The sequence below is a fragment of the Mustela putorius genome, unplaced genomic scaffold (genome assembly GCF_011764305.1).
Source record: "Mustela putorius furo isolate JIRA1106 unplaced genomic scaffold, ASM1176430v1.1 tig00003942_pilon_pilon_pilon, whole genome shotgun sequence".
Lineage (NCBI taxonomy): Eukaryota > Metazoa > Chordata > Mammalia > Carnivora > Mustelidae > Mustela > Mustela putorius.
The window spans coordinates 6556370-6578688 of NW_025422087.1; the positions used below are offsets into that span (position 1 = coordinate 6556370).

At 36.8% G+C, this 22319-nt stretch overlaps 1 protein-coding gene across 1 annotated transcript in view; it reads left to right on the forward strand.

Annotated features, from left to right (window-relative positions):
• Positions 1 to 1400: 1400 nt before the first annotated feature.
• Positions 1401 to 22319, forward strand: part of RXFP2 (relaxin family peptide receptor 2) — a gene marked incomplete at its 5' end in the record, with an annotated part of 58737 nt that continues 37818 nt past the window's right edge. The window contains 3 exons of the mRNA XM_013044885.2: positions 1401 to 1476; positions 18644 to 18790; positions 21267 to 21344. Of these exons, the coding sequence (XP_012900339.2) occupies positions 1401 to 1476; positions 18644 to 18790; positions 21267 to 21344 (301 nt within the window). The remainder of the gene's footprint in view (positions 1477 to 18643; positions 18791 to 21266; positions 21345 to 22319) is intronic.

Genomic DNA, 22319 nt, shown 5'->3' on the forward strand with positions numbered 1-22319 from the left:
CAGCATCCATCCACTTGACAGCAAAACACAAAATGTAAGAAAAACTGATCACCCTGATTTTTTTAAAGCGAAGTTAGGCAATTTTTATTTGAAAAGACTCCAGGGCTAGTGAAGGAAAAAAGGTGCCTGAAATGTAAGAAAAGATTTTGAATTTTTTCTTCTCATCTTATACTTGATTCCTTTGTTGCCTTCTTGGTTTGAAAAAGGAGAGAACACATCTAAATGTATCTGGAGAAAAATTTAGCTCACTTCTTAAAAGAGAAAGAAATAGTACATTATGTGATCAATAAAATATTTTCTCTTTCAAATTCCTTTTGAATCCTTATTCTATCAAAGGCTGGAATGAAAGAAAGAATGATGAAAACCCCTTGTCTTATGATTTGTGACAACAATATCCAGTCATCAAAGGATAGTTTTTCAAACAGTATCATTAACAACACGATTTATAATATGTAAGAGAATCCATATCATTCACCTACAAAATCCTCTGTCCAAATCAAGACTACAAACTGTTTTGTATGTCTACGTAGGCATTTCTCAGTTAGTAAAACATATACTCTGAGAACAAAATCCTACAACAAACTTGTGTAGAAGTCTTTCTGATAATGTTAGAATCGACCAAAATTCCCTTCCTATACTTGAACTTGCACTAACTCTGCTGTGTTAGAAGCCGCTCTCAGGATGTAAGAACTAAGCTGTAATTCATGTTTTCTAATAGGCGTTCAACAAGAATTGAAGGCAAGAATAAAATTATCCACTTCAAAAAAGGAATATGGTTATAGAAGAAGTAAATGTTTAAAATATTGTGCAAGTGTTTTACAGTGACTATTAAACCCAAGGCCATATATTTTCATTATTACTATCTTTCTGTATATTATTTGAAAACATTTAAGTACACTTGCATAGGTATTCTCTGTGTATTAGTCAGTAAGTAGCTTTTTGTCATTTGTTTCTTGCGTTAAAAAACATATTCGTAGTTTCCTCACCTAATCAGTGAAAATCTATATCCCTTCGTATGTAAGAACTGTGTATGTTTGGATTTTAAGTAAGAGCAAATTGCACTACATGCTTTGAGGGGAAACAATTCTTACATGATTTAAATAAAATGTTTCCTATCTAACAATTCCAAAGTCTTCTTTGTGCCTCTCTGTCCATCCTATAATGAAATAACGACCAAGAATACAACTGTAGGTTTAAAATAAAATGAAACAGAAAAGAAAGAGTGAAAAAGATAGGCTGCTAGTGACAAGACTGTCTCCCCTCATGCCAGTAAGGTTCTAGCTGTGAGCATGCTCAGACACATGGGAGGACAGAAGTTACTATATCAGAACTCCTTCGGAGGTATAAGGAGGATACATCCAATACTTCAATTGCTGTAAACCTATTGTTATTTTTCTGGTATTAAACATCTCTTCAGCCTCAGACTGATTGCAATGTTCCTTCTCCTTCATTTCATCGTCCTGATAGATATCAAAGGTAAGGCTGCTACTTTCTCGCTTAAATGAGTGCAATTCCAAAAGAATAGGAAATAGAATATTTCTATTTAGTTCTAACATATTTATAATAGACTCGGTGCAGTGTTTGAGAAATAGACATCTAGTTTACACGATCATTGTCATGATCACTAATTGCTTATAGTCCCATCCTAGCAACAAATTTTTCATGGAAACTTGCTTTTATGTGTTACTAAAATCGTAGATAAAACATCTTTAAAAAACAATGTTGAACATGTCAGTTATAATGGAGAAAATAATTTTTAGTATTTGTAACAAAAGGATGACAAATTAATAAATTAAAATGTTGCCTTATGAAACTTCAACCTGTTGAAATAGCTTCATAAAATGCATGTAACTGTTAGTTGCTATGTTTCGTTGTTAACATAGTTAAACTGGGAACTGCAAAAAAAAAAAAAAAAAAATGAAAGCCACAGATAAATCTAAAAATCAGAAGCTCTCCATAAGGACCAACCTATATAAAATAAAATCATTTAAAATGTACAAAAGTATACCTATTTAGATAATTCTCTTTACTGTTCTTGATTTTTAAAGATTTTTATTTCAGCCAAGCTGGTAATTTTCAAGTTAGTGGTATTTTTCTTGTAAAGTTAAGAAAAAAAATTAATCTTCACATATTTTTAAAGAAAAATATAGACTTGTTTTGTTATAAGCTTGTACACTTATATCTCTATATAAGATCCACGGCATGTGAGTTTTATTATTATTATTATTCAAAATATCTGTTTAAGTTCATAGTTTTTCTTAAAGAATTTTGATAAAACTGAGAGTAAAAGAATTTGAAATTATTTTTATTTTCTGAGAAATTTGTTATAGGTTTTTAATAAACTCAAAAATGAACTCAACTGAACATTTATAATCTCGAAATAAAATGCAGTACTTATGAGCAGTTATTTACAAACTAACAAATAAAATATTTTTAAAATATTAAATTTAGTTTGAATTTGAAATATTAAAATTTTGTTTGAAATTATTTTAAAATATTATTTTAATACATGATTTTTATTTTGGAATTTAAACTCTTTTCTATGAAAACATAAGTTATCATTTAAGTGTGATCTTACGTGTTTCTTAAAGAGAAAGAATATATGAATTCACTTGACATGAAGTACTGTTGTAGAAAGCAGTCCATTTCTTTGATTTAAGGTCTTCCTTTGGTTCATATCTTATGTACATTTGTAATATTCCATTTAGTATGATTTTTAAGAATAGAAGTTAAGAAATAGGTTCTTGGATCCAAAACACTTTATAGAGGTCATCTGTGCCCTTAATTCTTAACTGTACAGGGATTGCAACTATAGTTAACCAATTTTACTATAGTTCTGCTTTTGCTTGTGGTAATGCATTTAATTGATTTTGAAAAACAAAATCTTTGGGATGAAAAACATCTATTCCTGAAATAATGTTTTAAGGTTGACCATAATGTAATGGTATTCTTTAAAAAAAAGAAGGAAAGAAATTTTAAACAGATGATTTGGGGTTTTATTTCTAAGTATATGCCGTATTTCAGATCCGTAGTACCACCCTAATAAATATTTCAATTGTAATTTCAATTGTAATTCCCTGGAAATTTTCATTTTCTGATTTTACATTACTTTTAATTGCCAATTTAACCCTTTATATTTAAAGTTATTTATTTTCAAAATTAGACATACTAATGCTTTGATATCTTACTCCTTTTTATAAAAATAATAATCACTTGTTACATAATTAGTGAACCTTCTTTTTCACAATAAAATTATAGATAGATAAAGCAGTTAGGCTATAATAAAGAAAAGTCATTCAGAATTATGTAAGAGCACAGACTGCTTCTTAAATTTACTTAAATATTTGCGATAGATTCTTAGGCCACAGCTAAACAAAAGTAAAATGTAGACATTTTGCTATTATCTTTTCTCTTCTGGCTAGGATCACCCTTGAATGCCTAAGGGATGAATGAAACTGACTAACTTAAGCTACAGACATTAACTGTTAAGTAAAGATAACATATCCTCTTATAACTCCATACATGTATTTTATCAATTTATTCACTGGGTATCCTTATTAACCAGCCTCAAACCACCTCCTCCTCAAAAAAAGTTTTTTGTGGACTAATTATGGACAATATTACCAACCAAAAAGTCCGGGCTTCTGTGGGAAATTAATAGCATGAATGCCTACAATGCTACTCGGGAACTACCAGTTGCTACTTAAGTAACTTGCAAACCTTCAAAATACGGAGTCAGTGGAAATAGGGTCCGAACAGTATTTTGAAGTGAGCAGTATTTGACTGCCCCCTAGTGGACAAATTCAAAGCTCAGCTTGGAGGCTTCTTTTCCAAGTAACGTCACTTCTGATTGGTTGCTGTGACTTCAGAAAAGGTTTTCAACTAAATTTTAATTTCACACAATTACATCATGCTGCTGGGAGCTGTGAAAATCAATTATACTGCAAGCCAGTCATACAGAGAGGCTAACGAGGCACCACTAATGAAAAAGAAACTCACCTGCTTGAAGGCTGAAAGGAACCCACTGTGAGCCAGGAGGGAAAATATCAGAAGCCCAGAAGGGAAAGCTATTTGAGATATGTTCTCTCTAAAGGCACTAAGTAAATACACCCTGGACCAGACGTTATTCATTTGTTCATCTTATTACAAACAAATATGACCAGATATGTTAGGAGTTTTAAGGACTCTTACTAGAACTAACAAAATTGGCTGCTGCCTGGATTTTAGAGGAAAAGGTTGGTATGCCTTCAAATAAGTTAGTATTGAAATATGCTACACTTTTATCCTACCTAGAAAACTGTGGCCTGAATAAAATTCAGTTAACTAAGAATAGCTTTTGCATACATAATTATATAATGATAAATGCACAACATTTTCTGGAATACATATTAATACTATAGATAAATATACTTATATATATTAGTATTTATATTTATACATATATTTATACTATATATATATTTCTACATCCATGTATAGTATTTAAGAGCCCAAAGTGGCTTGGTTTACTTTTTATTTGTTTGGTTAATATATAATTTAACATTCATCAGAAAAAAATTAATGTGCTTGTTTTACATGAATTATCTGAAAATGAAAAAAAAAAAAAAACCTGTCTTCTATGCTTTATTCACACTCATCAGTTTCTCACTCCATACTTCCAGTCATTGGGTATGTGCAGAAAAAAATTAAATTTGCAATCATTTCAACCGTGTTAAATACTTCAGAAGAGTGTCTTCCAATCAAAGTAAACTGATTTATTTATGCTCCTGTGACTAAATAAATTTTTGAACATCATAAGATTAGAAAGCAATTTCAAATGAGGAATTGGCTTTATTGATAAAATGGTAGACCACTTGTCTTATGCTGCTCCTTCTCTCCACTGTTCTTCTGGCTTCTGTCCTTACCTCTGTTCTTGCTTACACCTCTCTCTTTCCCAAAAGGGCCCCCCCCCCATCTCCTGCAGTCCCACAGCAGACCCTTGCTTAGATTCGCCTCCCACCACATTTACCCCCTCTTCTCCTCACCTCTGCACACACCCATCTCAGATGCCTGCGCAGCCTCTCTTGCTGTCATTTCTCCAGCTCGGCCTCTCACTGTGGTCTCCTCCAAGCCTCCTGGCCTCTGAAACCTCTTCTCTCTCATCTTGCTGCCTCCACTTTTCAACTCTTTTGTTCTTGGAGCTCTTACCTTCTCAGACTCAAGCTTCCCGCTTTCCATAGCTCAAGCCCCCTAATTCCTATACCTACTCTGCTTTGATTGTTAGCATCTGTCTGGTCATCTCCCCTTGGAATCCATCTGCCATTCCATTTCCTCCTTCCTCAAGCATGCCTCACCTCTCATGGCCTCCTGTCGCTCTTGAGCTTCCTGCCCAGAACTTCCTGTATCTGTCTTGTCCCCCTCGGAGGCCCTTGTCTCCTTGCTGTTGTTTGTGGCTGGTCCCAGTGGCTCCTGGCCTGGTCGGCGGTCCTCATTTCTTTGGCTCACATTGCTAGAGCACGTGTCCCAACACAAGCTCATTCCTTATACATATCGTGTCTCCTTATAACTTCAACCCCACCGTGCACTCGTGTTTTAGGTCCATGGTAATTGCCTGACAATTCTGAAATCCAGAAAGCTCTGAAAACGGAGGATATAAACTCTTTTGTCAAAATTGATCGTAAGCCATATAGACTCTTCACTTATCATTTTATTGAAAAATTTCACACATTGTGATACAGATAAATGTGAGTTCTTATATTTCGTGAATTTAAATATGTGTTTGATCATATGATTTTGCCCCACACCCAGCAGGGAATGTTATCTCATTTATAGCATATGCATCATATTAACTTTCTAGATTCTAAAGCAAATTATAAATTCTCAAATAAATGTTTCACCAATTGGGTTTCTTTTAAGGTGTTAAAAATCTGTACTCACGATCACCCTATTCAGATTACCAACTGTCCCATGCCACATGACTCTCCCCAGTGCTATATGACTATTTTCTTTCCCCAGGGAAGTTCTGTATTATTAGAATAAGTGTTCAATGAAAGAGAGAGATCATTTTTTTTTTTAAACCTTAAAAAAACCCCTTTTTATTTGAGTTAATTTTTTGATTATGAAAAAGTTGCAGAAATAGTACTGATTTCCCATAGACTTCTTACCCAGATTCCCCTAATATTAGCATCTGATGTGACCATGGTATATTTTTCAAAACTAGGAAATGAACATCAGCACAATACTATTAACTAAGCTTCACACATTATTTGAGTTTCACTTACTTTTCCACAAATGTCCTTTTTCTGTTCAAGGATTCTGTCCAGCATCCCACATCCATTAATTTTTTACTCTCTAGTCTCTTCCAATCTGTAGTAGTTTCCTTGTCTTCTGTGCTTTTTTTTTTTTTTTTTTTTTTTTTTTTTATTGTTTCTTTTTTATTACAAAAAATAGCTACTATTTTGAAAGCATTGATAAATACAGAAAAGCACGAAAAAGTTCCAATTAGTGTTCTATAATCCAATCACCAGAACTAATATTTAGTAACATTTTGAAATATATATGCACACATATGTGTGTGTACATATATAATGCATGCATATATACATTACATACATAGAAATCACATTATTCATATTTACCCATTTTTTTTTTTTTTTTTTTTTTTTTTTTAATTTTTTATTTTTTATAAACATATATTTTTATCCCCAGGGGTATAGGTCTGTGAATCACCAGGTTTACACACTTCACAGCACTCACCAAATCACATACCCTCCCCAATGTCCATAATCCCACCCCCTTCTCCCAAACCCCCTCCCCCCGGCAACCCTCAGTTTGTTGTGAGATTAAGAGTCACAAACCATAAGAGAGAGATCATTTTAACTATTTCTTCCTTCCTGTAATTCCAGTTTATTTTTTACTCAATCTGTTCAGATTTTTTAAAAAATGTTTGGTGATGATATTTTCCATTTCAATAATTCCAACTGTATTTAAATCTGTCTGTTCTGGTTTTATAAACTTCCACTCCTACCTCATTATATTTTTCCTTCCATTATTTCTTTGAGAATTTTAATCATACAGATTTACACTTCTTTTTAAAATACTATCATCTAATTCCCCGGGGATGAATCCTCCCTTTTCTGAAGCCCTGGACATTTTCATAAAGTCAGAGGGACTTTCCTCCTGCATGCCTCTCCCTCGGAGGGATCCCATCATCGCTTCGACATCACCCACTGAAGTGTTCAGATCTGAGATTAGTTTATGTTTGAATCCTGGGGATTTTACCAGTTTCGAATCTTTTGTGTTCAGTTTGCAAAGCACTACTGCTTCTTTCGCTGCTGGCATGGGCAGGGAGATTTCCAATTCACAACCTTGGGTGGTCATCCCCCATTCATCATCGGGATCTCGGCCCTGTAGGTCCATGCACCTGTTGGCCCAGGCTGCATTCAGTCCCTATCACAAAGGGTTTTCGTGCCCAGGCCTAGTCCCACCTATGGTGCTAGCTCCGTGGCTTTTGCTTTGTTTGTATTTGTGGAGAGTCCTCTCTGCTATGAGCTTTATGTTTTAATGAAGAAACATAGTATCAATCTTTTTTGTGCCTATGGAAAAGTTGTGGAGAGCATATTCAGAACTTGCTCATATCAGAACACCTTGATGCAGAAGCTCAGAAAAGAAGGTAGTTTTCATTCTTCCGATTTTGCTTTATCAGAAAATGGACACTGATAGGCTCACAAACCAGAGATTTGGAGTACTAAAATGAAGTGCCATACGAATTTAAGATTTAGGGTAGGGGAGGTAGCAGTGTGGCAAGGAGGCTAGACAGGGTTAGCAGAACTGTGTTCGAGTCACTGCCTTATCCTTTACCAGCCTTGCCTTCAGCATACCAAATAATCTCTTAGCCTCAGCCATAATATCATTATATCTGCTGGGTTTCTAAATACCACTTGTGGTGATGTTAAGGGAATAGATTCTAGGATTCCGCCCCCAGTAGATTCTGGAGGTCTAGGCTAGGGGACAGGACTCTGCACTGTACAGAATCAGGCCAGGTGATCTGATAAATTTGTCTTATGGATAACATCTCTAGAAACACTGCTCTTACAGTTAGCCCATCAAAATAGAAGTAGGCTTTTTTCCAAGAAGAGATGCTGATTCCTGGCTATACTCCTTGTGCATATCAGGCTGCTAATTGGGTTCACTGCATGATGTAACATATTAATTCTACTTGAAATTTTCTTAATTTTGAGAATTATATGAACAAATTAAATATTTAGCAAGGGAATAGCTGAACCCATATTGTCTAATGATCAATATACAGCCTCTTAGTGGGTAGAAAAAAAATATATAAATGATTTGCACATTTAACAATGAGGTAGTCCTGATGTTAATCACCACTCCCTTTTTTTTTTTTTTTTTTTTTTTTTGGAAGAATCTGTCAATCCATGACAAAATGACTAGGGAGGCATCTCTTCTGATTTAGAGTGAGATCCTCTTTTTATTTCGTCCCCTGGTTTTCATTACCCATTTTTTTTGTTTGTTTGTTTGATTATGGTCCAGTCAGCGGATGCCAGAGAGTCATTTGCCTATCGCAGGACAAGAGTGCGAATTCAGGCCCTCTCCTCACTCCTCTGCCCTCCCCCCACCCACATCTGTGTCTCTTTCATACTCACCCGTTTGTCTGAGATTTTCAGGCTCAACCACATAGGCTAAAAATAGTTTATCTATTATTGTAGATATTTCTACTCTTAATTCTCTTTCATGTAAATTCACAAAATATAAGAAATTCAAAGGATATTGATTCACTTCCATTCTTCCATGGTGGGCTACTGCAAAAATATGCCCTCAAAAGTCTTAAATTCTGAGAGTGAGATAAGAGAGTCTTTAGGTAAACTTACTTATAGTCAGGAAAGGGATAATACTCCATGCTGAGTGTTGGTGAAGAATTCTGTTCCTTTGCTCAGAAACTAGTCCTTTATTGGCTTTTTCCTACTTCCACTTATAAATGCCACTCTTGCTATAACTACCATTAAAATTATCTACTTGGAAAAATAAGTGGCCCTCACAAAGAGCACAGGGTTTTTCAAATGCAATGTGATGTTTATCCATTGTATGAGTGAACTGCAAGAGTTTTGTAAAGAGGAAAGCATGAGGAAATTATTTGTGCTATAACCTGACTCCCAGACATAGAGCATATACTATAAGTCAGTGTGGGCCACCTTACCTCCACCTACATAGAATCTACCTGGAAATCAGGAGAAACTAACCACCTCTCCCTTTCAATGGTACATAACTTAAGCAAAAATGCCAACATATGGGACTCCTGGGTGGCTCAGTCAGTGAGCCAGGATCCTGGAACAGGATCCCTGGAACAGGATCCTGGGACAGAGCCCCTGTGGGGCTCCCTGCTCAGCGGGGAGCCTGCGTCTCCCTCTCCCTCTGCACTCTCCCTTCTCATTCTCTCTCTCTCTCTCAAATAAATAAATAAAAGCTTTTTTAAAATGCCAACATAGGGGGGCGCCTCCACCTGGGTGGCTCAGTAGGTTAAGCAGCTGCCTTCCGCTCAGGTCATGATCCCAGCGTCCTGGAATCAAGTCCCACATCGGGCTCCTTGCTCGGCAGGAAGCCTGCTTCTCCCTCTGCCTCTGCCTGCCATTCTGTCCGCCTGTGCTCGCTCGCTCTCCCTCTCTCTCTCTGATAAATAAATAAAATCTTTAAAATAAAATAAAATGCCAAAACAGGGGCACCTGGGTGGTTCAGTGGGTTAAAACTTCTGCCTTCGGCTCAAGTCATGATCCCAGGGTCTGGAATCGAGCCCCGCATCAGACTCTCCCTGCTTGGCAGGGAGCCTACTTCTCCCTCTCCCTCTGCCTGCTGTTCTGCCTACTTCTGCTCTCTATCTCTCTGTCAAATAAATAAATAAAATCTAAACAAACAAACAAAAAAACCCCACACAACATAAATTGATTTTCCTACAGTTCTGTAGATCACAAGTCTTTAAAAAAAATACTATATATATATATACATATATATATATATATTTTTTTTTTAAGATTTTATTTATTTGACAGAGATCACAAGCAGGCAGAGAGGCAGACAGAGAGAGAGGGGAAAGCAGGCTCCCCACTGAGGAGAGAGCCCAAGGCGGGGCTCAATCCCAGGACACCAAGATCATGACCTGAGCCGAAGGCATTGGCTTAACCCACTGAGCCTCCAGGCACCCCTCAATACTATATTATATACCATTAATGAACACACCACAATTTTTATCTATTTTATTTTTGAGGACATTTGGGTTTGCTTCCAGTTTGAGGTTGTTATGAAGAATGCTTCTGTGAGTATTGTCTGAGTCTCTGGGCACACAGGTGTGTGCATTTCTCTGGGCACATGCCCGGAAATAAAACTGCTGACTCATCAGGCTTTCAAGGCATTGAGTTTAGCGGATAATGACAGATGGTTTCCCAAACCCTTGCTCCAAGGAACACCCCATTGGGGCATGAGAGTTTGCATAGCCGCACATCCTCGCTAAATAGTATAGAATCAGTGGTTTTTAACATTAGAGTCATACTGGTAGTCTGTGGTGATAGATTATAGTTTTAATTTGCATTTCCCTACGTACTAATTAGATTTAATGGTTTTCCAAATGTTTTTTGGCCATTTGTGTATACGCTTTTGTTACATGTCTCTTCAGTTTCTTGCCCATTTTCTATTTACTCTCTTCTACTCATTAATTTATAGGAATTCCCTTTCCCTGCCCCCCATACACATACTCACATACACTCACACTCACACATATGTATATTCTAATTACAAATTTTCTGAACCATCTTCTACTCTGTAGCTTGCCTTTACACTTTCTTAATGATATCTTTTTTCATTTTTTTGCAACAGACCTTCTTACTTTTAATATAGTCTAATTCGGGTCTCTTTTCCTTTATGATTAATGCTTTTGTTTCTTTTCTGGTTTTTTGTTTGTTTGTTCATTTGTTTTATTGTAGTCTCCTTAAAATCTCTACCCCAAAGCCATAAAGACTTTTCCCTTCTTATCTTCCAGAAAGTCTATTGGTTTACCTTTAATATTTAAATATAATCCACCTAGAAACACCTTTCCCCTACCGCTGTTCTGCAGTGCCACTTGGTCATAAATCAAACGTTCACATCTGTCTCTTTCAGAACTTTCTATTCTATTCGATTTGTCTATTGTTCACCCTTTCCCCCCAGTATTACACTACATAAATTATTGTAGCCTCGTAATAAGTCTTAGTTTACAGATAAATCCTTTTGCTTTGCACACTTCTTCCAGACTGACCAGGCTCTTATTGAGCTTCTAGAAATATGTGCCCTTTAGAAACAATGTATCCATTTCTATGTGCATGTACATACACACTCCTGGATTTTTACTGTAATTTCTTTGAACCTGTAGATCAATTGGGGGAAGAATTAACATCTTTAAAATATTAAGTCTCCATTTATTTGTGTCTTTAATGTCACTTGGCATACTTTACATATTTATCCCCAAATATAGAACACTGTTGATACTATAATAGAAGGTATTTTTTGAACATTTTTGTTTCTAATTGTTTGTTGCTGACATAGAGAAATGACATTGATTTTCAGAAACTTTGCTGAATTCACTAATACTAGTAATTTTTTTGTTTTTTATGTTCACAATCATATCATTCATAAATACAGTTGTATTTCTTCTCTTCCAATATTTAAACCATCAATTTACTTGCCTGTCTCACTACATTTGCTAAAGTCCTTGACTACAGTGTTGAATAGATATAAAAATAGTGAACATTGCTGTCCTGTTCCCAGTCTCAAAGGGAAAGCCTTCAAAATTCCATTATTAAGCATATTATATGCTACCAGTTCTTACAGATATTTTTTATTAAATCAAGCAAGCTACCTTCTATTTTTAGTTTGCATACTTATTTTAAAGTCAGAACTTGATACATCCATCTCTGGATCCCCTGTCATAAGCAAAATTAATGACAAATGACAGACTGAATGAAAATATTTGTGAGTTATAGACCAGAGGGCTAAGCTCTCTAAAGAATTCTAATAACATTGCCAAATTCGATTTTCTCACACATAGTTCCAAACACTATGTTCCAGGCCTCTGCTATCAGGAATGAAAGTTTTACCAGTCCAAAAGCATAAATAAATGAGTTTGTTTTTTTTTTTTTTTCATAAAGCTAAGTGTATTCCTTTAAAGGATTGTCTTTTTTTGTGTGTAATTTTTTTGGTGTAATTTTTAATGATAAAATGCTGTTTTCTAATAAATCATTATTGTAATACCCTAATTGTAATTTAGGGTTTTAATTTTTTTTTATTTGACAAACTAAAATATTAGTAACTTGTTGCAGGTCCCTTTTAATTTTTTAATTGACTTGATGGTCTCAGAAGTCTCTGACCATATGCTTATCAATGATCTTTAGGGTGTTGACAAAGAAAAAGGAGCCAACGCATCAATGAGATATAGATATAGATTATACAGATATAGATATAGATATAGATATAGATATAGATATAGATGAGATATATAGAGATATATGAGCTTTAGAGAATATGGAGCAGAAGTAAACCAGGGCAGTGAGATATCACAAAGCCATGAGAAAAAGGTTTTCAGCCTGGTGGCTGTGGTTGGCTGTGTCAAATGCTACAGAGAACTGAGTAAGAGGAAGACTATAAAATATCTACTGCTTCTAATAACAAAGAGGACATGATTCCAATGGGAGACTTTTAGCAGAGCATCAAGGCCAAGACCAAACACTGTGGGTTGAAGACAGAAAGGTTGGTGAAGAAGTGGAGACATTGACTTGTATGAATTTTTGAGAAATTTAATTTTGAAGAGAGAAGTGGGTCTCAGTTCTGCTGCAGATACAGTAGAATTTGGGTTGATGGGTTGGTTGATTTTGTTTGCTTGATTGGCTGGTTGGTTGGTTGGTTTTGAAGGTGAGATCTGATTGAATAAGATTAATATTTAAAAACCAGTGGAGAAGGACACCTGGGTGCCTCAGTCGGTTAACCGTCTGCCTTCAGCTCAGATCATGATCTCAGGGTCCTGGGATGGCTCTCTGCTCCGCAGGGAGACTGCTGCTCCCCCTGTTTCTGTTCTCTCCCTCTCTCTCTCTCTGACAAATAAATAAATAAAATCTTTTTAAAAATGGTGGAGAAACAGGGATATTAAAATATAGAAGTAAAAGATGATAATTAACGAGTGAGATTCTGAGAACATGAGGTCAAGTGGAATATAGAACATAGATGAACAACTTCAGCACAGGCGGGGAAGGAGATCTTCATCCTTTGTCATCAAAGAAGCACTTAGGGCCTCAGTCTAGGACTGTTGGCTTCTATTGGCTCAATACCAGCTGTCTATGTGAATGGTGCCCCATGCTTATGTGAGGTACATCCTGCCCAGGCACACGCAGAGTTTTGTATGTAGGTAAATCTGTAAGTCAGTGGAACTAGAATTGTGGAGAATTACCAGCAACAGGAGGAAGAGCTGATGAAATTCCCTTGACAGAACAGTCAGCAGACTGGGGGTGAATTGGAAGAGCAAGAGAAGGGAAAGGGAGCCACCCTCACTCCCTTCCACACTTCTCATGCCAAGTTTCCATCAGGCTTCACTTTCACAAGCACTCTTTCCATGTTCTTCTGCCTCTCATCCACCACGGTGATCATTCTCCGAGTGCATTGTGCTCAGGCAGGTTTTAAGAAGAAAAGTCTCTCAAACTCATGAAGAACAAGTTAGGTATCTAAATACTAAAAGACAATATTTTAACTTAAAAGAATTCATCCTTAAGGTGAGGTTTAAGCAGTTTAATGGTGAGTAGCTGAGATATTTTTGGAAGAGAAGTCTTCCTGTTGTCTTTATATCTTTTATAACCCATTAAGGGACACAACATTTAGTTCATAAGCCACATAAAGGCACCCAGCGAAGGAAAACATGGGTCTGAGATCCATCCTTGTTGATGGTGATACTGGCAATTTGAAGTTCTCTTGTTTTCTAATTTAAACATCTGTTGAGCTTATACTCTGTTCCACCTGGTTTCTCATCATTTCCCCCAATCTGTTTGTTCAAACATTGGACAATCATCTTCAGAGGGAGATGGGGTGGTAGTTTCTGCAGAACATCTGTGAATAGAATCCTGAGGGACTTGCGCAGGCTGAGATGGTTGGTTTGTCCCAGAAGAACATGTCAGAGATAGAAGCTTAGAGAAACTCTGTTAAGGCAGCAGTCTTTAAAATGAAAAGTAGGTGGGTAAATGTGTAAATAAAACTGGATTGAATCCTATACAACCTGGTTGATATGGTCACACAATACTGTCAGGGAAGGGAGGACCACACAGAGGCATAAAAACATAAGATTTCTAAGTTAAAAAAAAAAAAACAACAAACAAGAGGCCAATTTCTGCCCACTCACCTTAGCATAAAAGTTTTTTAGAAAGACTTTACTTGTTACCACCAAACAATAAATCATCCATCCCACAAGAGTGGGCTTTTATGATGCTCAGACTCTTCCTAGAAATAGGAGGGCTTCTAGAAGGTGGATTCAGTGACTGAGCTGGATTTGCTTTTGCTTTGCATCGTGAACAGAGTTGATGCTTCTCTTAGACATCCTAGCACCTCAGCTCTAGGTAGGATTAGGCGTTGTCTACCCTAATGACCTAGCACATCGAAGGCACTGTTAACATTTCTGCATGTGGAATAACTGTTTCTCCTGGTGCTGCCTCTCTTTAGAGGAAAGAGTAGCAGGCTCTTCAGTCAATAGCAGAGGCATCATCTGCATCTGAATTGAACTCCACTAGGAGTGGAGCATTCTGGGAAATGGCCTCATTGGCCGGGATCCTGTATATTCCCCCTGAGACTGTAGAGCTGTCATCCCTGGTGTTAGTGTGGAAAGAATCTCAGCCAGAACACCAGGTTGAAGGGAAAAGTGCTTTCTTCAGCTTCACACAGGACTATTATTGGCAAAGAATCAGAGAAAACAAAGAGGGACTTGCACATCTCCATGGATTCTTAAACTGAGGGCCTAAAAAAGCATTTTCACCTGTTGTTTCCCAGTAACACGAGGAAGGCGTTGGCAGGCAACAAAAAATGTCTTGGGCAGCAGTCCAGTTGGCCTCAAAAGGCTATCAAGGAGTCATTTAAAAAGCTCTTTTCACGGACATGTCCAGAATATTGACCAGAAGAGAGAAGAAGCACTCACTGAGCAATTTTCTCTCACATGTTCGAACCTCCCCTCAGCTGTGTGTTTGGCAAGGGTCCCATAGAAATCGCTGCAGAAGCTATCAACATAGCTTTTATGTAGGCATCCTCCATTTTAATAATCCCCAAGTTTCAATAAAAACTTATCTCTTTCCACTTCCACAGATGGCAGGAAGACTAGATGGCAGAATATGCTTTCTACAGACTGCTATTGATTCTTTTTCAGTATGTGCCAAATACTGCAGGAATTCTTAATTATTTTAAATTATATAATGAGCAGGAAAAAATAATAAATGGAGTACTTGGAAAACTAAACAATATTTTTGTTATTAAAATAAAAATACAAGCTTGCAATTTTGGGAAGTTTAAATCTTGAAAAGAGCTCTTCCTTCAATTCTTTTTATCCCTAAATGATCCATTTATTCATTTATTCATTCATTCATTAAAAAAATGACTGAGCATCAAGTAAGCACCAGGCACTTCAACAAAAGGGATTTAGAATACAGAAGGGACGGCATAAGAAATAGATTTCATTTATTTATTTTCCTTCCACATAAAATTTATACCTTGAGAATGTCTTCAGGAAGATGCCATTTTTGAGTGCAAAATAGGGGCTAAGAGGAATGTAATGATAAGTTCAGTTTGCACATGGTTAGTCTCTCCCTTCCCCTTTCCTCACCTTAACTTGCCAGATGTATTCCATTTTCCTTCCAGGGACAGGGAAATAAGGTTTTTCCCTCTTGTCTGTGACAGTTGATTACTTATCTTGCTCTGAATCTGCATCTGGGAGATGGATCTTAGTTAGGTTCAGCCCGCAAGGAATTCAAGGTTACCTTCACGGTAAACCCCCAAGGGAACACAATATATTGCCTTCAAAATGTCTTAGCTTTCTATTTCAAAATTGTCTTTAATGAAATGTCTAATCATCTTTACTAGGTCATTAAGAGTATACTATTATTATGAGGTTGTAAGGGCATTTTCATTGCCTTTCTGACACTTACAACTCCCTGTTAGCTTTCAAAGTGATTTGAGGCTGCTTAAAATAGAAACCATATATGTCATATGGATTTTCAAATAGAAAAACCTGAGGAAGTAGGGGAAGCTTTCGTTTGGTCCCTGTTATTTTTTTCTTAGAAATCACATAAAAAATTCTTCAATGCTAAGGCACAGCAAGCTTTCTTTCTACTTTAGAGTTTCTTTCTTAAAGTCCTATTTTCTTGCTCTGTGTTGAAATTGCCCTCATACCAACATTAACTGAGGGCTTATTATGGGCCAGGCACTCTCTAGTACTTCATAAGCATTAGCTTATCTAGCTCCTGAAACACATCCAGAGGGAGGATATTACATGAACTTTATTTTAAATATGAGGAAACTAAATTTTGAGCTTAAGTAGTTTGCTTGAAGTCTAGTGAGTGGCAGAGAAAATTCCAGTCTAGGCAGGTCTGATGGTCCCCAGAGTACTTCATCACGAATGAATATTTGTCATATACCATTAGTGGATCATGAGATCAGTTTAGTGGCTTGTAATCCCAAATGTGAGTAAGATAGAATACCAATGATCAGAGTATATCCCACAAAGTAAAAAGCAAGTTATATGTCAAGAAATTTTATTTTCAGTGTGAGTCTGTTTGTATGCTGAATTGTGACACTAAATACATGTCTGTGAGTTAGTATCATAAAAAATTTCAAAGCTGCTTCACTAAGATATATTGACTCTCAGTCATCTACATTCCAAACACAGGAGGACTACTAGTTTTTTATAAATCTTCCCTCCTCAGAAATGTTTACAAGAAAGGAGAGACTTAAAAATATGTGACTCAGTACACCTTTCCCTGTGTGAATAGGCTTAAGAAGCCAACTCCCAGAGCCATGCAGCAGAATTTCCCTGAAACAGTCAGACCTGACTGGTCTTATGCCAACTGGCTAAGAGTAAATCACTCATCGACCACTGCAACAACAGCAAAACAAGTATTTTTTGCTTTGGTAAGAACAAAAATCCAATGTGTAGCAAAGCATCCAAGAGCCACCCTCCCCATCTAGGGAAGGCGTAGCGGATGGAGCAGCAGCAGCGTCTGGAGTAGAGTCTGCATTGGTATGTCCAGCTGTCCCCCAGGAGGGCCAGCTTCTCTTTGTGTCTCTCTGTGTACTTATTAAAGGGAAGTGAAAATTAGACAAAGTGAACAAAGACATACCAAATATTATGTGTTTTCTAAGATGTTAAACTATTTTTTATGAACCTCCTCCCTATGAAAGACAATTTAGTTCTCATATCCTCTCTCCCCATACATTGTGTTATGAAGATATCAATTAAAGCAGGAAGCTGCATTTCAAGGGGCGTAAGTTCTCTTCAAGGGCGGATTAAAAATAGCCTCCTTGTGCAGGGAACATAAGAGAGGACAAAAGCTGAACAGTGGCTAAGTCGAATGAGAAAATAAAAAAGGAATAAAAAAGAATGTAATTAACTTTGAGAAAATTACTCTGTGGATAGGATGACCAAAACATTTCAGAAATTTAGATGTAAGAGACATTCTTTGAATTTCAAAAGAGTACTTTCCAGAAAATAAAGAGATGCTTTCTGCAAATACTCTAGTATAATTGTGGAAGTCATGTATTTTTTTAAAAGGAATGCAAGACAAAACTTCACAAAAATTGACTGAAAGAGAGGCACTCAGTCATGACTGTGGTTCATTATAACTAATTGAAGAGAGCAAGGAGCATTAGCAAGGTGTTCCTATCTCTGCCACTGAAGGTTGGCATCAAGGCCAGGAGCTCCCTTGGACTGGTGATATCACACTTTTTAATATAGCAGAAGGACAGAGAACAAACCTTCTATGTCTTTCTAAACTGATGACAGCACTTAAGTTCCTTACACCTGAAACACAAAGGAAAATATCACCCATACATAGTGGTAGAAGGAATGACTGAGCTAAACCCCTTGGGCAATTGTCCTGGGACACAGTAAGTTCAGTGAGTGTTACGTGTCATTACTTACCATTATATCTCCCTATTCAAATGTAGTTCTAGATTTCTCTCTAATTCACTCTTAAGCTGTCCTTTTGCATGTATGTTTTTATTATGTCACCTCAACTCCTTCTCATAAAGGATTAAAAAGTAAATAAATCCTTCTATTTAATTCTGTTAGCTCATGGCTTTACGTTTCTGTTTCCAAGAGTGGACAACTCTTTGATTTCACATGAAAGTAAGACAAATTACTTTAGTTTTATTTACTACTGCCTTCCTGAAATTAGTTCAAAATGAACGTTGGTCCCATTGTTGATACAGCTGGGGTTAGATATGACCATGATTGTTTAGAATGTTATAATTAAGAATATTATTCAAAGAAATTGTGTGCTGGGAATAATAACATCAGACAAACTCAACTTTTAGGGTTCTTTTAAACGGGATGCCATGAAAAGAGTTTAGCCCTATTAACAATATTTCTGTCCCCTCTTTTGCATAGATTTTCCACTGACTGAAGGCAGTACAATCACTCCTTTGTGCCAAAAAGGATACTTTCCCTGTGGGAATCTTACCAAGTGCTTACCCCGTGCTTTTCACTGTGATGGTGTGGATGACTGTGGGAATGGGGCTGATGAGGACAACTGTGGTGAGTTTCCCCACTCAGCTCCAGATGCCCACCTCCCCTTGTGAATGCCCTCAGAGTGTGCGTGGACCAAATAATAATTGTCCTGAAAGGAAAGAGATGATTTGGTATTCTCCAGGGAATCCTACTGTAACACAAATAATTGCGCCCCAAATTTATTTGTGAGATGACCAGAATCTTCACAGGTAGAAGTTGCTTAAATCAGAAATATAAAATTGATAAAAATTAAAGTCATAGTTTGAAATCTACTTGGATGCCCATATTCTAATTTTAAATGTCTTCTTAGGACTACCTCTTTTTGGCTCGGTAATTTGGTTCAGCTACAAGAATACCTTTCATAAAGTGTGAATGGGCTCTGTCTAGAGAATGGATTTATTGAACAGATCTATATTGAGTCCCCACTATGTGCCAGGGGCTGTTCAACTCACCCAACTAGAGCAGGCTTAAGGGAGAGGAGGTCTTACCCTCAAGGAGTTCACATGGGCAATGTGAACAAGGAGGACTGTAAACCTGTACATAAGTAAATGAAATGTATTTAAATATTAATACTTATTTAAATAATAAATATTTCAGAGAGTGGTAAGTGCCACAAAGAATAGAAAACAAAATGATAGAATAGAAAGTGTCATGAAGGGAGGGCTATTTTAAAGATGCAACCAGAGAAAACCTCTCTGAGATGATAGCATTTGAATTGAGAACCAAACCATGAAAAGTTGTAGAGAAACAGAGTTTCAGACCAAAAAAAGAGCAAGTGCAAAGGCCCTGAGGCTCAGTGAAATAAGAAAATATGTTTGTGGGACAGAAAAGCCAGTATGGCTTGAGCAGAGTGAACAAGGATATAGAGGGTGAGGAGGTGACTGAGGCCAGATCACCAAAAGTCCTACAGGCCATTTCAGATCTGTATGTTGGGAATGTATATATTGTCTAATATAATACTATTTTTACTTGAAGAAGTATATTTTTACTTGAAGAAGCTGATGCCAAGTTGACATGTCCAGTTACTGAGCTAATGAGCGAGTAGACACTAGAACCCAGATCTCCGCAATTTAAAAAATCCTGTGTGTCTTCTACCACACAGAACTACCCTTCCTTGGAATTGCCCAACTAGCAATCAAAGTGAGACAACATCGTCCAGAAAAGCCAGGTGTCTGTCTCTAGAATCTGCTTTCCTGCCCTTGAGTATTCATGCATGCTTCCTACTCATGGAACCTACCATCCTCACCTTCTGTGGATCATTCATGCTCCTCTTTGGGATGCAGGTCACATCCCCTTTTCACCTGAGAGACTTGGCTTCCCTGGCCCCACTTCCCTACCCTGAAGCTCTCCCACCGGTCTAAGATAAGCATTTTTTCTCTCTGTTTCCACGGCATCCTGCTATACCTGTATAGTCATACTAAGGGCTGCCTTGTCTCTTCACTGTACTTCTTTCACTAGACATGAACTTTTTGAGAAGAGTTCTTCTTTGTGTCTTATTTGTTTTGGTGGCCCCAGAGCCTAAGACAATAGAGTATATCATAGGTGCTCAAACACTGCTCAGTGATGAGGGCAGCTCTCAGGATGCCAATAGGCAAGTCAGTCAAATGTTTGGCATTCCCTCTCCACTGCATGGGAATCAGACACCCTGCATGTTTATCTACCTCATGAGGGTGTTCTGAATGCAAATTAAAAATAATTTGTGTGAAGGCATCAAATAGAATCATTTGAAAAACCATTGTGGGTATTAATAAAAAAAAAATAGAAACGAGTTAAAGGTTTCAGGCATCAAAGGGGACCTGTGGAAAACTATTTAAATTTACCCTTCTATTTGTATGAACTTTAGTATGGTGTATTATAATATGTATCTTACCATTTTAATAGCAAATATTGAAGAAATGATATTTCAGAACCAGTCTTCTCTTTTAAAAAGAGTAGAATTTTCTTGCAGAAAAGGAGAAGGGAATTTGGCAAATAAGCATGTTGTGTCCTCGGACACATTGAGAAAATATGATTTCACTCCATAGAAACAGATGGTCTTTATTAAAAGGCACTTTGCTTTTGCTTTATTAAGAAGGTCAGGTGACACATATTTTATTATTAGTCATTAAACCTATCAAGTACGTAACTACATATACATATGCAGCAATATGCAGATGACAAAACAATTCAGATTGTATTTTCTTCTGAGGGTTTCAAAATTAAAGATGAAACATTTAAACTGTCAGCATTAGAAACAAGTAACATTTTCAAGATGGATATATATGTAAAATAGTCATCTATTTCCATTCCATATTTTCCAATACACACATTTGAAATATTTGTAACCTCAAAAAAGGGGAAAACTCCAAATGTTGGCCTAGCTTTTTCTCCCTTACATCTATGTTATCATTCAATTACTTAAACTGATTTTAACTGATTTGATTATCAATTTCTTATACTTTTGTTTTGTAATTTGATATTTGAATTATAGAATAACTGACACATATTCATCACCATTTCGCAGGAGACACTAGTGGATGGGCGACTATATTTGGCACAGTCCATGGAAATGCTAATAATGTGGCATTAACACAGGAGTGCTGTAAGTGGTATTGATTCAAAGACTCAGTATCAGCTTTGTGAGCAACATGATTTGCGGTGCATGGATTCATATGGGGAGTGTGATTAAATTCCCTCTGGAATTTCGATTTCAGTTCAATGTGTTTCACTGGTCAGCTGCTCTGTTGTCTGCTGTTGTCTGCCATGGGACTGAGAGATGGAAGAAAACAGTGTGCTTTATTCATGTTTATTTGATGTATTAGCCTATGATTACCAGAATATATAGATGTTCAATAATTATGACAAATACTAAAGATCTTTTTCCCTTTACTGAAGAAAGTGTTTCAATAAAGATATTGAGCACCAACTACTTTCCAGTCCCTATGTTAAGGACTGAGTGTCCAATGATAAATAAGATGTGGCTGCAACTCGCAAATAGTTCATACTGTAGCAAGAAAGACAAATCCTCATGGAAGCAGGGAAGGTACAACGTAGTGTTAAACTGCAGGAATGATGTTTGCACAAGGGAATGTAAAAGCGCATTGGAAGAAATGAAGACTGTGTTAGGGGTGGGGAAAGATTCTCAGAGAAGATGACATTGAGATGGACATAGAAGTCCCTGGATGAAGGAATGAGTGGAGGTAACAGGACAAGCTGGGAAGCAAGATCTGCAAAACACTGGGGTAGGAAGGTGTAAAGATCACGATGTCTTTCCCAGTGGTTCTGAGTGCATGGGGCAGAGGAGCTGGAGCTAGACCTAGAAGATGAGGCCAGCCCATAAAAGGTTTTGGGTGCACACTTTAGACATTGGCCTCTACCCTGTACATAAAATCATGTCTTTATACATACCTATGTTACATACATGCATATAATGTATATATAGGCATAATTATGAAGGTGCATGTACAATTATGTATGTATAATATTATGTATCTATAATGTACCTACACTAAACACTATATTAATACTATATTATACACTTTGTAACAACCAGTTTATAATCACCACTTACTATATG